The sequence below is a fragment of the Trachemys scripta genome, chromosome 6 (genome assembly GCF_013100865.1).
Source record: "Trachemys scripta elegans isolate TJP31775 chromosome 6, CAS_Tse_1.0, whole genome shotgun sequence".
NCBI classification, from domain to species: domain Eukaryota; kingdom Metazoa; phylum Chordata; order Testudines; family Emydidae; genus Trachemys; species Trachemys scripta.
Genome location: NC_048303.1, coordinates 80,627,706 through 80,639,902, shown reverse-complemented (window position 1 = coordinate 80,639,902; position 12,197 = coordinate 80,627,706). Strand labels below are relative to the sequence as shown.

The 12,197-nt window shown below is 39.4% G+C and overlaps 1 protein-coding gene across 8 annotated transcripts in view; it reads right to left on the bottom strand.

The window, feature by feature from the left end:
• The window catches only part of SEMA4D (semaphorin 4D), a 149,533-nt gene that overhangs the window by 11,434 nt on the left and 125,902 nt on the right, over positions 1–12,197 (bottom strand). For 5 of the 8 annotated variants that reach the window (XM_034774335.1, XM_034774340.1, XM_034774338.1 and 2 more), the window contains exon 15: positions 9,666–12,068. In XM_034774335.1, coding sequence (XP_034630226.1) covers positions 11,146–12,068 — 923 coding nt within the window. In that variant the 3' untranslated portion in view covers positions 9,666–11,145. Of the gene's footprint in view, positions 1–5,692; positions 7,447–9,163; positions 9,371–9,665; positions 12,069–12,197 lie in introns of those variants that run through there. The other 3 variants (XM_034774343.1, XM_034774341.1, XM_034774342.1) reach the window with 2 other exon arrangements.

Genomic DNA, 12,197 nt, shown 5'->3' with positions numbered 1-12,197 from the left:
TTAGCCACCCTCCTGAGCAACATAACATGCACACTTAAGCACTGGTGTGGACAGCGTTATGTTGGCAGGAGAGCTTCTCCCACCAACATAGTTACCACCTCTTGTGGGGGCTGGAGTAATTAAGCTAACAGGAGTGCTCTCTTCCATCAGCTTAGAGTGGCTACACTAGAGACCTTACATCTTACTGATCATAACTACTGCACTAATCATTATGTAATGCACTAAGCAGCAAAGTGCTAGGTTCATACAGGTATCCAATGGTAAGTTTTCCATCCAATTTAGAAGATACACATCATTGGCTGTATAGTTGAGCCTCAGGAGATTATTCACTTCCTATAATAGGAACTCAACAGGGTACACTGCCGAAAGAGAATAGAGATCTCCTTGTTAACGTAGTAGCACATAGATACCACTCTAACATTAATTTTAAAAATGTACTTCAGATCTTTGAAGTGTGATCAATAGTGCAGTGATAAAATCCCACTGCAAAGAATCAGATTTCACATTGTCTTGATCTTAACTTCCTTGTTATTATTAGTTACAAAACCGCACCAGATTGATGTACCAACTTAAATCATCCAATCTCTTAACAGTGAATGTGCACAAAATTTATAAACAAAATTCACTGGTACTTTGACAAAAACTAAAATAAAAAAATATCACTACTGTTTGTAAGGTGCATTTGAAAACATTACATAAATGCTAAGAATTAGTATTATAACTACAACACCAGTTCTAACTTGAGAAAAAAACCTCTCGAATTTTTAAGGGGAAAATGTTTATTTTTATAGCATTTCCATTTTCACTATGTTGGTTAAGGTAGTTGCTTGGAACAGAAGAATGGTATATTAGAACAATGTAATCTACCGCTATACCTAATGATTCAGTAGAAGGGAAAAATCTCATCGATCCTAGCCAATTGCACAATCTTATACTATGGGGGAAAACATTTCTCTCTGATCTCAGTTGCTGATTTATAACTAGGGCCCTACCAAATTCATGGCCATGAAAAATGCGCCACTGACCGTAAAACCTAGTCTCACCCTGTGAAATCTGGTCTTTTGTGTGCTTTTACCCTATACTATACAGATTTCAAGGGAGAGACCCGTGTTTCTCAAATTGGGGGTTCTGACCCAAAAGGGAGTTGCGGGGGGGCTGAAAGGTTATTTTAGGGGGGTTGCAGTATTGCCAACCTTACTTCTGTGCTGCCTTCAGAGCTGGGTGGCCGAGGAGCGGTGGCTGTTGGCCAGGTGCCCGGCTCTGAAGGCAGCGCCCCGCCAGCAGCAGCACAGAAGTAAGGGTAGCAATACCACACCATGCCACCCTCACTTCTGTGCTGTTGCCTTCAGAGCTGGGCAGCCGGAGAGTGGCGGTTGCTGATCAAGGGGCCAGCTCTGCGGGCAGCAGCGCAGATGTAAGGGTGACAATACCATATCATCCTTACTTCTGTGCTGCTGCTGGCAGCGGCTCTGCCTTCAGAGGTGGGCTCCTGGCCAGCAGACGCTGCTTTCCAGCTGCCCAGCTCTGAAGGCAGGGCCGCTGCCAGCAGCCGTGCAGAAGTAAGGGTAGCAGTACTGCAACCCCATGTACAATAACCTTGTGACCACTCCACAGCTCCTTTTTGGGTCAGGACCCCTACAATTACAACACAGTGAAATGTCAGATTTAAATTGCTGAAATCATGAAATTTACGATTTTTAAAATCCTATGAGTGTGAAATTGACCAAAATGGACTGTGAATTTGGTAGGGCCCTATTTATAATGTCCCGAAAGGATATGATATAACCCTTGTAATTCTTACCCTGTTGATTCAGAGTTTATACAATTTAGGCCTAATGTGCTCCAGGCTAAATTTGTAAACAACCATCTAGGGGCTGTAGGATGGTACAGACTTTTAAGGAAAACATTCACTTAAAATGAACCAACAATGATAATTGTCCCTATTGCAGTTATTACTTTTAGGGTTCCAGGTTATACTGTATTCAGTTTTCTCTTCAAACGCATCAATGTACAGTAACTGTCCGTCTAACAATGGAGCTGTTTTCTGTTTGTTCAGATCTTACCATTATCACCAAGAATTTAAAAACATTAATTTCAAAGGTTTCCCTGAAGATGCTGTTAACTGACTAGATATATTCCCAGAAAGGGGGAGGGGAAAAGAGGTGTGGAATAATATTGGCACTTAGAATTGTTCTGCATACAAGATATGTGTGATCGGTCAAAGCAGGGTCACTGGTCTCTGAAATAGGAAGTGCTCAGTTAACATTATAATGAGCCAATAACAACTGTAGGCTCTCAACGAATTTGAGACATAAACCAACAAAAGCAAAGACATTCTTAGTCTAGTTTAACGGAACTACATGCTTTTGAGGCAAGTCTATCTTCAATACGAATTTAGTTGGTTTTGTAAGCTTGAGTGACCAGCTTTCAGGTCTTGTCTGTTAATATGTAATAGGGACAGTATTCTTCAGCCTTGCACTTTACCTTTGATACTAAAAACAAAAAAGAAATAAGGGGACATAGATGTATATGTAAGGCATAAAGGTATCTCAGTAAAGATCAAGCTCCATCAGATTACTATATCCACAGAGGCTGATACTAAATAGTCCTGGGCAGTCAGCTTCAGATTAGAAACAAAAGGTTTAGGGACAACCTAATACAAGAGAAGGGATATAAAACTGGTTAGCAAGTTCAAATTTAGCATCCCCACATGAAGATAAAGATAAACCGAGCATGGATTAATAATGACTGTGCAGAATAAAGTCAAGGGTATGGGCTTTAGCAAAGAAAGAGCACCACATTATTTTATGCTCAAAATTAATTTACTGTCCATAAAAATGTTACAGTAAAACCACAGAGTTACAAACTGCTCTGGAATGGAGGTTGTTTGTAAATCTGAAATATTAGTAACTCTGAACAAAACGTTATAGTTGTACTTTTAAATGTTTACAACTGAACACTGACAACACAGCTTTGAAACTTTACTATGCAGAAGCAAAATGCTGCTTTAACCATCTTAATTTAAATGAAACAAGCACAGAAACAGTTTCCTTACCTTGTCAAATCCATTTTTTAAACTTTCGCTTTGTATTTAACATTGTGCTGTACTGTATTAGCGTTTTGTATTTGTCTCTGCTGCTGTCTGATTGCGTACTTCCAGTTCCAAATGAGCTGTGTGGTTGACCAGTCAGTTTGTAACTCTGGTGTTTGTAACTTTGGGGTTCTACTGTATAGATAAAACATTTTAGGAAGTATTCAAATATTTTTTCGATGACTCTAGAAGATATGGGACTTTTCACTTCTAAGTTAAAAGTTGATTTAGGAACAGCTTGTTCATGAGCCATCTGATGGCTGGTCAGTATTCTCAACCTCTAATCTATCAACCACTACTAGTGGCCTTTCAACTGGTCCACAAAAGTAATCATTAAAAACCATGTACTAATGGGAGGTAAACTCCAGGAATAGCCACTCTCAGAGAAGGAGAAAGCTTGTGTTGAGGTTTATATTGTTTTATTCTTTTGAATTATCAGTAAAGCCAAACCTCAGGCATTTGTCTGAACATTAGCTCATACTTGGCGTGTTGAGGACAGGATAGATATGCATTCTCTCCAGAGTTATGGAGAACACAATCTGAAGTATTCTCAAAATAACTGCAAGGCTTGTAGGGTAACGTTTACACAGACTGAGGCAATGAGCCTCCCTGGCTCAGGGCAATGGGCTTAAGCTAGTGGGACTCATGCTAGTACTCTAAAAATAGCGGCCTATACAGCTCTCTGAAGTTGCAGGTTGGGCTGGAACTGAGCCTTTGAAGCCCAGGGATAGGGGTGGGCTTCAGAACCCAAGCTACAGCCTGAGACACAAGTTCAAAGCACTGTCTAGGCCAGGGGTCGGCAACCTTTCAGAAGTGGTGTGCCGAGTCTTCATTTATTCACTCTGATTTAAGGTTTCGTGTGCCAGTAATACATTTTAACGTTTTTAGAAGGTCTCTTTATAAGTCTATAATATATAAGTAAACTATTGGTGTATGTAAAGTAAATAAGGTTTTTAAAATGTTTAAAAAGCTTAATTTAAAATTAAATTAAAATGCAGAACCCCCCAGACCGGTGGTCAGGACCCAGGCAGTGTGAGTGCCACTGAAAATCAGCTTGCGTGCCGCCTTTGGCATGCGTGCCATAGGTTGCCTACCCCTGGTCTAGGCAACTGTTTTTAGAGTGCTAGCGTGAGCCCAAGTCTGTCGACCTTGGCTGGGAGACTCGTTGCCACGGCCTGCATACATATACCCTAACAAAGAATACAGAAGTTTAACACAAGCAGCATAGAAATGTTTGCAATGATAATTCAGTGAAAGCAATATCTGTCCTGAGAAGCGAGAGAGAATAACTTTCAGAAGTAATTTGTGATTTTAAAGAATTATGGGTCTTTTTCCCCCAGTAATATTACAGTTGAGGTTTAATGGGGGGGAAAACTATTTGTTTGGGCCATATTGATAAAGTGACCCTCACATAGGGATGTGCCCAATCGGGGCAAAGTAATTAAAGGGCTTATTACCTGATTAACGTATAAATCATGCTTTTAAAATCTGCTTCTGAACTGAGGGAGCATTTATTGTCATTCACATGGGGTTGTCACTCAGGCTGGAGAATTGGGAAAAAATAGTAATAGAACTTCAGAGAAAAACATCTAGGGAAGGCAGTTAGAGTCCCCAAAACAATGAAAAGCAATAATACTATCTGAACCTGAAAGCCAACACCACAAGTTTTTTCCCATTTACCTCTAGACCCACTTAAACCTTCATTGACTCGGACCTGTTTTTATTCTTTTAGTAAAATGGGAACAAACATAATATATAAGTGTAATCACCATTAACAAAAGCAGTTGCATAGCTGGCTATCTGTACCCTCTACTAGCTCGACCCCATATAGAAATTATTGAGTCTGCTACTGCCTGTGAACTAATGAGCCTGGTCCTTTAGTTCAAGAAATACAGCCTCATGATTTTACATTCAGCGGTGTCCTGGGTCAGTCCTCAAAAACAACCAATTATTACAGAAGGAAAAATTACAAAAGAGTGTCCTTTCAATACCATTTCTTAACCTCGTAAAAACTTGCGATAATGCCAGCCATCAAGCTCTTGGAGGCTCCTGAAAAACATTGGGTTCCCAGATACGATGTTCAAAATCAGGAAAGAACTCTCTTATGCAGGGGCGGGCAAACTTTTTGGCCTGAGGGCCGCATCGGGTTTTGGAAATTGCATGGAGGGCCGGTTAGGGGAGGGGGTTGTGGCCTGGCCCTCCGCCCCAATTCATCCCCCCCGGGACTCCTGCCCAATCCACCCCCCCGCTCCCTGTCCCCTGCTCGCCCCCGGAACCCCTGCCCGACTGACCCCTGCCACTCCATCCAATCCCTCCTCTCATTCCTGACTGCCCCCCGGGACCCCTGCCCCCATTCAACCCTCCTGTTCCCCGCCCTCTGACCACCCCGACCCCTATCCACACCTCTGTCCTCCGACCACCACCCTGAACTCCCCTGCCCTCTATCCAACCCCCCCCCCCACTCCCTGCCCCCTTACCGCGCTGCCTGGAGCACCGGTGGCTGGCAATACTACAGCCATGCCGCCCAGCTGGAGCCAGCCACGCCATCACCACCGCGCAGCACAGAGCCGGGCTCTGCAGCTGCGCTGCCCCAGGAGCTCACAGCCCTGCTGCCCAGAGCACTGCATCGATGGTGCCGTGAGATGAGGCTGCCAGGAGCTCAGTGGCGGGGCAGGAGGGTCCCGCGGGCCCTCATAGTTTGCCCACGTCTGCTCTTATGGCATGATTGTATGAGTCTGTTCAGAGAGAACATTATTTGTAATGGCAGGAAGAATTAACTAATGTTAAATGTGGAACACACCACTCCACTGTTATCTGGACTTTCTCCAGAAATGTTCAATGAAGCTGTGAAGTAAAGATTAAATTCCATTAAGGTAAATTATATCTACCTCAAACAGGTAGATGTTTTCCCATTAATAAACAACAAACATCACCAGTGTACATACTGTTCCTGCTTGGTTTTTAAACATCTATTTTAGTCAGCTCATGCTCGAGGGATGGGATAGAATAATACATTTCATCTTTATATTCACCCTCCCTTTGTGACTGTTCCTAATGATAAAGGATTAAAACGGGGGAAGTTGGCAGATCACTGTTAGACCATCGACTACATACTATATTTTAACAAATAAATACAAATAATTTCTCCAAACTTAGGCCATAATCCTGCAATTGCAAGTGCAGATCTTAGCATCCACGTGAAGTCCTACTGACGACAATAGGACTCTGCAGCTGTGCAGGAGTGCATGTTGCAGATCTTGATGCACTATCAGTGGCAGTTAAATTACAAATAATCTGTTCAATAGGTTGCTCCTCTCTGGGGCCGGTGTTTGCCTGGAGCAGCCTGCCGTGACACACACTGAATATTGTGGAAACGTTAATCATTTTGTGGCAGGGAGTGTGTGGGTGGGTGGTGGTAGGCTCGACCAGTGAAGGAGAAGGAATTATAATTGTCTCACCTATGAACTTACTTTACTATTTTTAAACAAAATTCTCTGTTGGTAATAGCCAAAACCCTTGTGTCCTGGTCCTCAATTATTCACCAGAACACTCAGAGTCATGTGGCACTTGGCCCCCTCCAGCCAATTCCCCCTCACAGGAGTATAGATTCTTTTTGTTATTAAATTCAATTTATTTTTAGTATGCCCCAAACATTGTTTACAAAGTGCTGCAAATTTCTGCATCAACAGTGAGTAGTTGCATTAGAGAGATTATTAGAGGAAGCTGGAGATTTGGCAGGTGGGTGCCCAACTGTTTGGTCTTCTAGGACCCGGGAAAACAGGAGGTTTTGTTCTTTTGTAACCAGCAGGCAGTTTAGGCTTTTGGTAATGGAAAGAAATGCATCCCTTTTCCTTTTGGAGACAGCAGAGGTGACACTAATTTTGGGGTAGGGAGATAGGAATTATTTTCTCACCTCAGCAAAATTTGACAACTAGCTCTCCCCCCTGTACCCACACTGCTGCTAAAATGTTCAGCAGTGACTTTGTTAGCAATTTTTCCATTTAAGATATATTATAGTAAGGCTTCAGTGTTAATAGGACCTTGAGATGAGTGGAAGAAGTTCATACCTTTTAGAACTATTGCTTCAAGCTGTTTGCAGACTTGGACAGACATCATTTACATTGAATTCACATTCAACAGTTTTCTTCCCAACTTAATTTTTTTAAAAATAAAGCATAGATTCTGGAGTGCAGTTATGTGGTAGTTTATGTGGCTGCATTATACATGGGTCTCCTGCTTCTTAGAAACTATAGCATTTCTTTCTCCACCCAGAAGACAGGATACTGGGCTAGATGGACCTTTTGTCTGACCCAGTATGGCCGTTCTTATGTTCATCCATGCCATGTTATTCTTTTCTGTGTAGCAAAACACCACATTTTATATTGCATGTAGTACTGCAGGCAATATGGCTCCTTTATGGTTACTTCTGTCTAAGTAAAATATCACCAATACTCTCTGCAAGAATGCAAATAGCTCTTAATAGAAAGCTTGTTAGATAACTGGTGCTGCTCAGCAGTAAAAGCAGCGTACACAGTTTTCAGAAGGTCCTGCAAAGTTGCGGCCACTGCTTCAGTTCGGTGATTTTGTAATTTTTCAGCAGTGGAACGTGGCCATTCTGCCAGCTGAAGATTCCTAATGTTTCAGAGGAAAGCGAAACAGCTCCAGCCTCCACAAAAAACCCAATAGTTCAATACTCTCTTTTGAACCCCACAGGTGGCTAAGTTGACACCCTGAATAAAAACACATTTCGTTTTCCTATATCCTTGTTATGACATTATCCAGTTCTTTTCAACTATTTGCCTCTACCTTCTGTGAATTCCATAGACTGGCATTAAGAAACAATTCCTTTTGTTTTAAATTTACTGCCAATTTTTTTTAATTATAATTTATATTTGAGAGAGAGAGAGAGAGCACATGAAAACAAGTTAGAACAGACATTTCCAAATACCAATTGAAGAGACACTACATTGGTTAAAAAACAATTTCTAAAAATAAACAAGTTTCCTACCTACATTACTAACATCAACTTAGATTATCAAAACAAATAATATTTACACATTTTCTTTTTACTATTTATGCTGTTTGCTCTTTGTATTTCCTCATCTTGGAGAACAACGGTTATTTTTTTTTACTTTTGTTTGTAATAATCTTAAACTTGCTACAATATTTGTATAGCAAACACTGAAAGAAATGTTTGTTAAACAGTTTCCACTAACATATTTTTTAACTTATGGAAAAATGGCCTTCAATTTTGTACAGGTTTATTTTATAAAACCTAAAATTTTGATCAAATGTGATTTGAAAGTTGTCCATTAAGAAACATGAAACACATGCAGAGGCACAGCAACATGAAAAAAATGCCTTATTTCTAGGGTTAACAGTCTACCAAACACTTTCAAGTCTATTCTTCAAATCAGATAGTAAAAGTGTTTAAGAACATGTTTCATTTCGTTTCACACTCCAAAATCCCAGAAGTAAAATCCTTTTAACTCAAAACAAGACAAATTCTGTACCAGATCCCTGTTAAAAACAAACTGAATTTCTGAAAAAATAGCAGCTTTGGCCTCAGAGTTACAGCTTTCCGCTGATAGATACTGTGCAATGAAAGATAGTAAAATAAGAAGAATTTTACCAGATGAAAAAAATATGAAAAGTAATTGGTCATGTCTAGGTAATGTTCAAATCAAATAAATGCAAGCCAGTAAAATTATATAATGAAAAAAAGATCATATAAACCATGAGACTGAAAATGTTTATTCATGTGAGTAAGTTTACATATGTAAAGCCATGGTTCAGCAAACTACTTAAGCACATGAATAATTTAATTAAAGGCAAGGGACTATTACATGCTTAATGATAAGCGCATGCTTAAGTATCTTGCTGAGCTAAGGCTGAAGTATTTATAGTACAGAATTCAGGCCTAATCCTGAAAGATACTAAACACCCTCTGCAGCCACTGATTTCAGGACAGAGCCTTAGACTTCTACATCCCGTTTATAAATCAGGACATGGGGACAGATACAAAATATGCAATGAAGAAAGTGTTGGTTTACAGAGGGTCTTCTTACTTACCAGTGGCTTGACAGAAGAGGTGAAAGGTTCCATGGACACTAACATGCTGTGCCTGGTCACTTAGGAAAGGTGGTAACAACATGACCATTACAAGCTCTGTGCTAGACCAAACATCAGGCATGGTATTGGTGGGTGAAGGAGGTGAATCACTTCCCACACAGGACAAAAAGGAGGTACCAGTAGGAGGGAAAGGTATAGAAGATGAGGCTGTGTGACAGAAGAGGACAGAAAAAAGAGGGCACTAAGGAAAAAAGTTTTAAGAAATACATAACACATTGAAGAAATAATGCAAAAAGGACAAATGAGTTTTAGAAGGATGACAAATGAAAATCACTAGATTCCTAGAAATGAACTCTATTCACTCTCTACCCCCTAGGCATTTAAAGCCGAAGAGAAAACCTATGTGAAATTCATTACAGAAGTCTCATTAAAGAAAAGCAAAACTTAAGGCTTTACAATATTTAAAGTGGTTTCACTATGTACATTGGATGAAAATCAAGGATATAATACAACTTATTTTAATATTTATTCTGTTGCTTTTCATATGTACATAATTAAAAATAGAAAAATAAAACCAAACTGAATCTTATAAAATATAAACTGTTTACACTAAGATGATCTAAATTATATTATGTTTGAATGAGAGGTCAACAAAAACAACAACAAAAAAGAAGCCTGGGCATACTGCTATTTACTAGGACAATTCTATTTCTAACAACATTTACAGAAAGACACTGTGGAAGAAACAATTCTTAAAGAATTGTACCGCACAAAAAACTTTTACAGACAAATAGTGCCGCTGTGAACCAGGTTTAGAATGCTTGTACTTTTTCACTTGCAGGCATGATTCATGTGACAATTCAGCTAACCAATTCTTTTGAGCAACTCCAGTTTCAGTCTCCAGTTGCATACGAGATTGGCAGAAGTTAACCAAACATAGTGAAAAATTACAAAGACTTTGTTATTAAAGAGAAGTTCAGTTACTTTTGAGTATAAAAAAAATGCAATATTGTCTTGTCTAGCTATCAACTGCAGCAAGTTTACCCCATCCAATTATTACATTAAATTCTTCTAATAAATTCTGTATTGGTTCCACAGTGCAAAAACCTCTTTGAGTGCCATGGCTAAGTGACAGCTGCTTCCTGTGCCATTTCACTTAAAAAAAAAAAAAATAATAATAATCCAGTTTTATATAGCAACAGAATGTGATGGTGTCCATCTTGCTGGTTTTTTTCTAAATCTTACCTATGCTCCTGCAATCCCAAAAAAACATCATCTACTCAATTGACTGTTGTACCTAAATTTCTAGAAAGCAAAAAGATAGCACTTAAAGCAAAGATTATCCCTGAGAATATTACACAAATCAAACCAGCTCTTTCCCAATGTACATTTAATTCTAAAAGGTACACAAACAGCAATTTTTAAAAATTAATTCTTAAACCAATCAAAGCTACCCAACTTGCCAACAGACTCAAAATGTTATACTAAGAATAAGAATCACTAGAAGCAAAGAAATGTCCCAATCCGGACAAAATGCTATAATTTACCAATCTGATAAACTAAACTTCATTTCCAATTTGGAATTAAAATGAAATTAGTTCTTTTTAAATGGCAGCTAAAATATGTGCAGACTGGAAGTATTTTATTTAGCTGATTGCATTAGAGAGTCATTTTTATTCTATGGAAGAAAAGGGATTAAATAAATCAGTAACTGCATTTGCAACGGTTAAAAGTACTCTGAAAAATCCCGGAACAAACATGGTGATCTGCAACTGGCCATTTTTTAAAAACCATGAAATACGATTATCGGATACACCAGAACATCGTTTTCTATTCTAGCAAGATTTGAAATTGGCGCGCTGAATCTTTTAAGCGCACATAACCCTCTATGGCTAAGTTGTCACATCCAAAGTATCCGTGCTCAAATAATTAACTGTAAGAACCACAGTTATTTTCATGATTAATGTGGAGGAATTTCTCCTTCAGTCACCCTCTGCATCTGAGTCAGCATATTTTAGTTCACACTTAACATCAAAAGGTTTGTCCTTGACTTCTTTGTGAGCCTGCGAGGAGACATCATCATGTTGAACCTGGCCATTTCCACAATCTGGTTCAGTCTCATATCCAGTGTCATGAGCTGGCTTTGGCTGCTCTCCAGTTTGATTCTGGATACTGCCTTGCTCCACTAGAGTTTCTTTTACACTTTGCTCACAATCAGAAAAATCTGATTTGGGTTTTTTCTTACCAAGTAACATAGCAGAGCGGAATTTTAAACACTGGTCTGGTAAATAGCCTTTGTAACAGTTGTAGGACAACAGACTTAGGAAGAGAACAAAAAAGAACAGAAAGAGAAATATTAAAAGGAAATTATCATTTGACTTTAAGAATATTGTCTTTTCAGGGACTCCATCAGGAACAGAATTGAAGATTTCAGGGTTGGAGGATGCGCTTGCTAGGATGGGGCCGATTGGCTTTGTTATTATCCTTCCTGTTGTTATTGGTATAATCTGGGTGGTCGAAGTTTGAGCAGTAGACCCTTCTGTTGGCACAGTTGACATTTTTGGTACATCGGTATTACCTTCTGTCTGTGCTGCTGGTTGGATTGGACCCACTGTACTAGGCTGGATTTTTTTCAGTTCCAAAACATGTTTAGCCACCACTTGAGAAAATGTCTTATTCTGCACTTTTTCTTCTGACAAACACTGATAAATGCCACTATCTCCTTCTGATAAATTGAAGATGAGCAGTGCTTTCTCCAGAAGACGATACTTGGGGCTCTCAACTTTCAATACATCATCTTTGAATTTCCAAACTACCTGGGCCAGGTTGGATTTTTGAGAACATTTGAGTTCTGCTGTGCTCCCATGCTTGAATGTATGCTGCAGAGAATTCTCTCTTACTTTATCTGGAACATCAAAATAAATTTGAAAAGTATCAGCAATGATTTTTGATTGCATTAATCCCTATATTTTCATGATTCTGTAGTCATAAAGGAAATATAGAGTTTACTCCATGAAGTCTACCTCTATTCCTC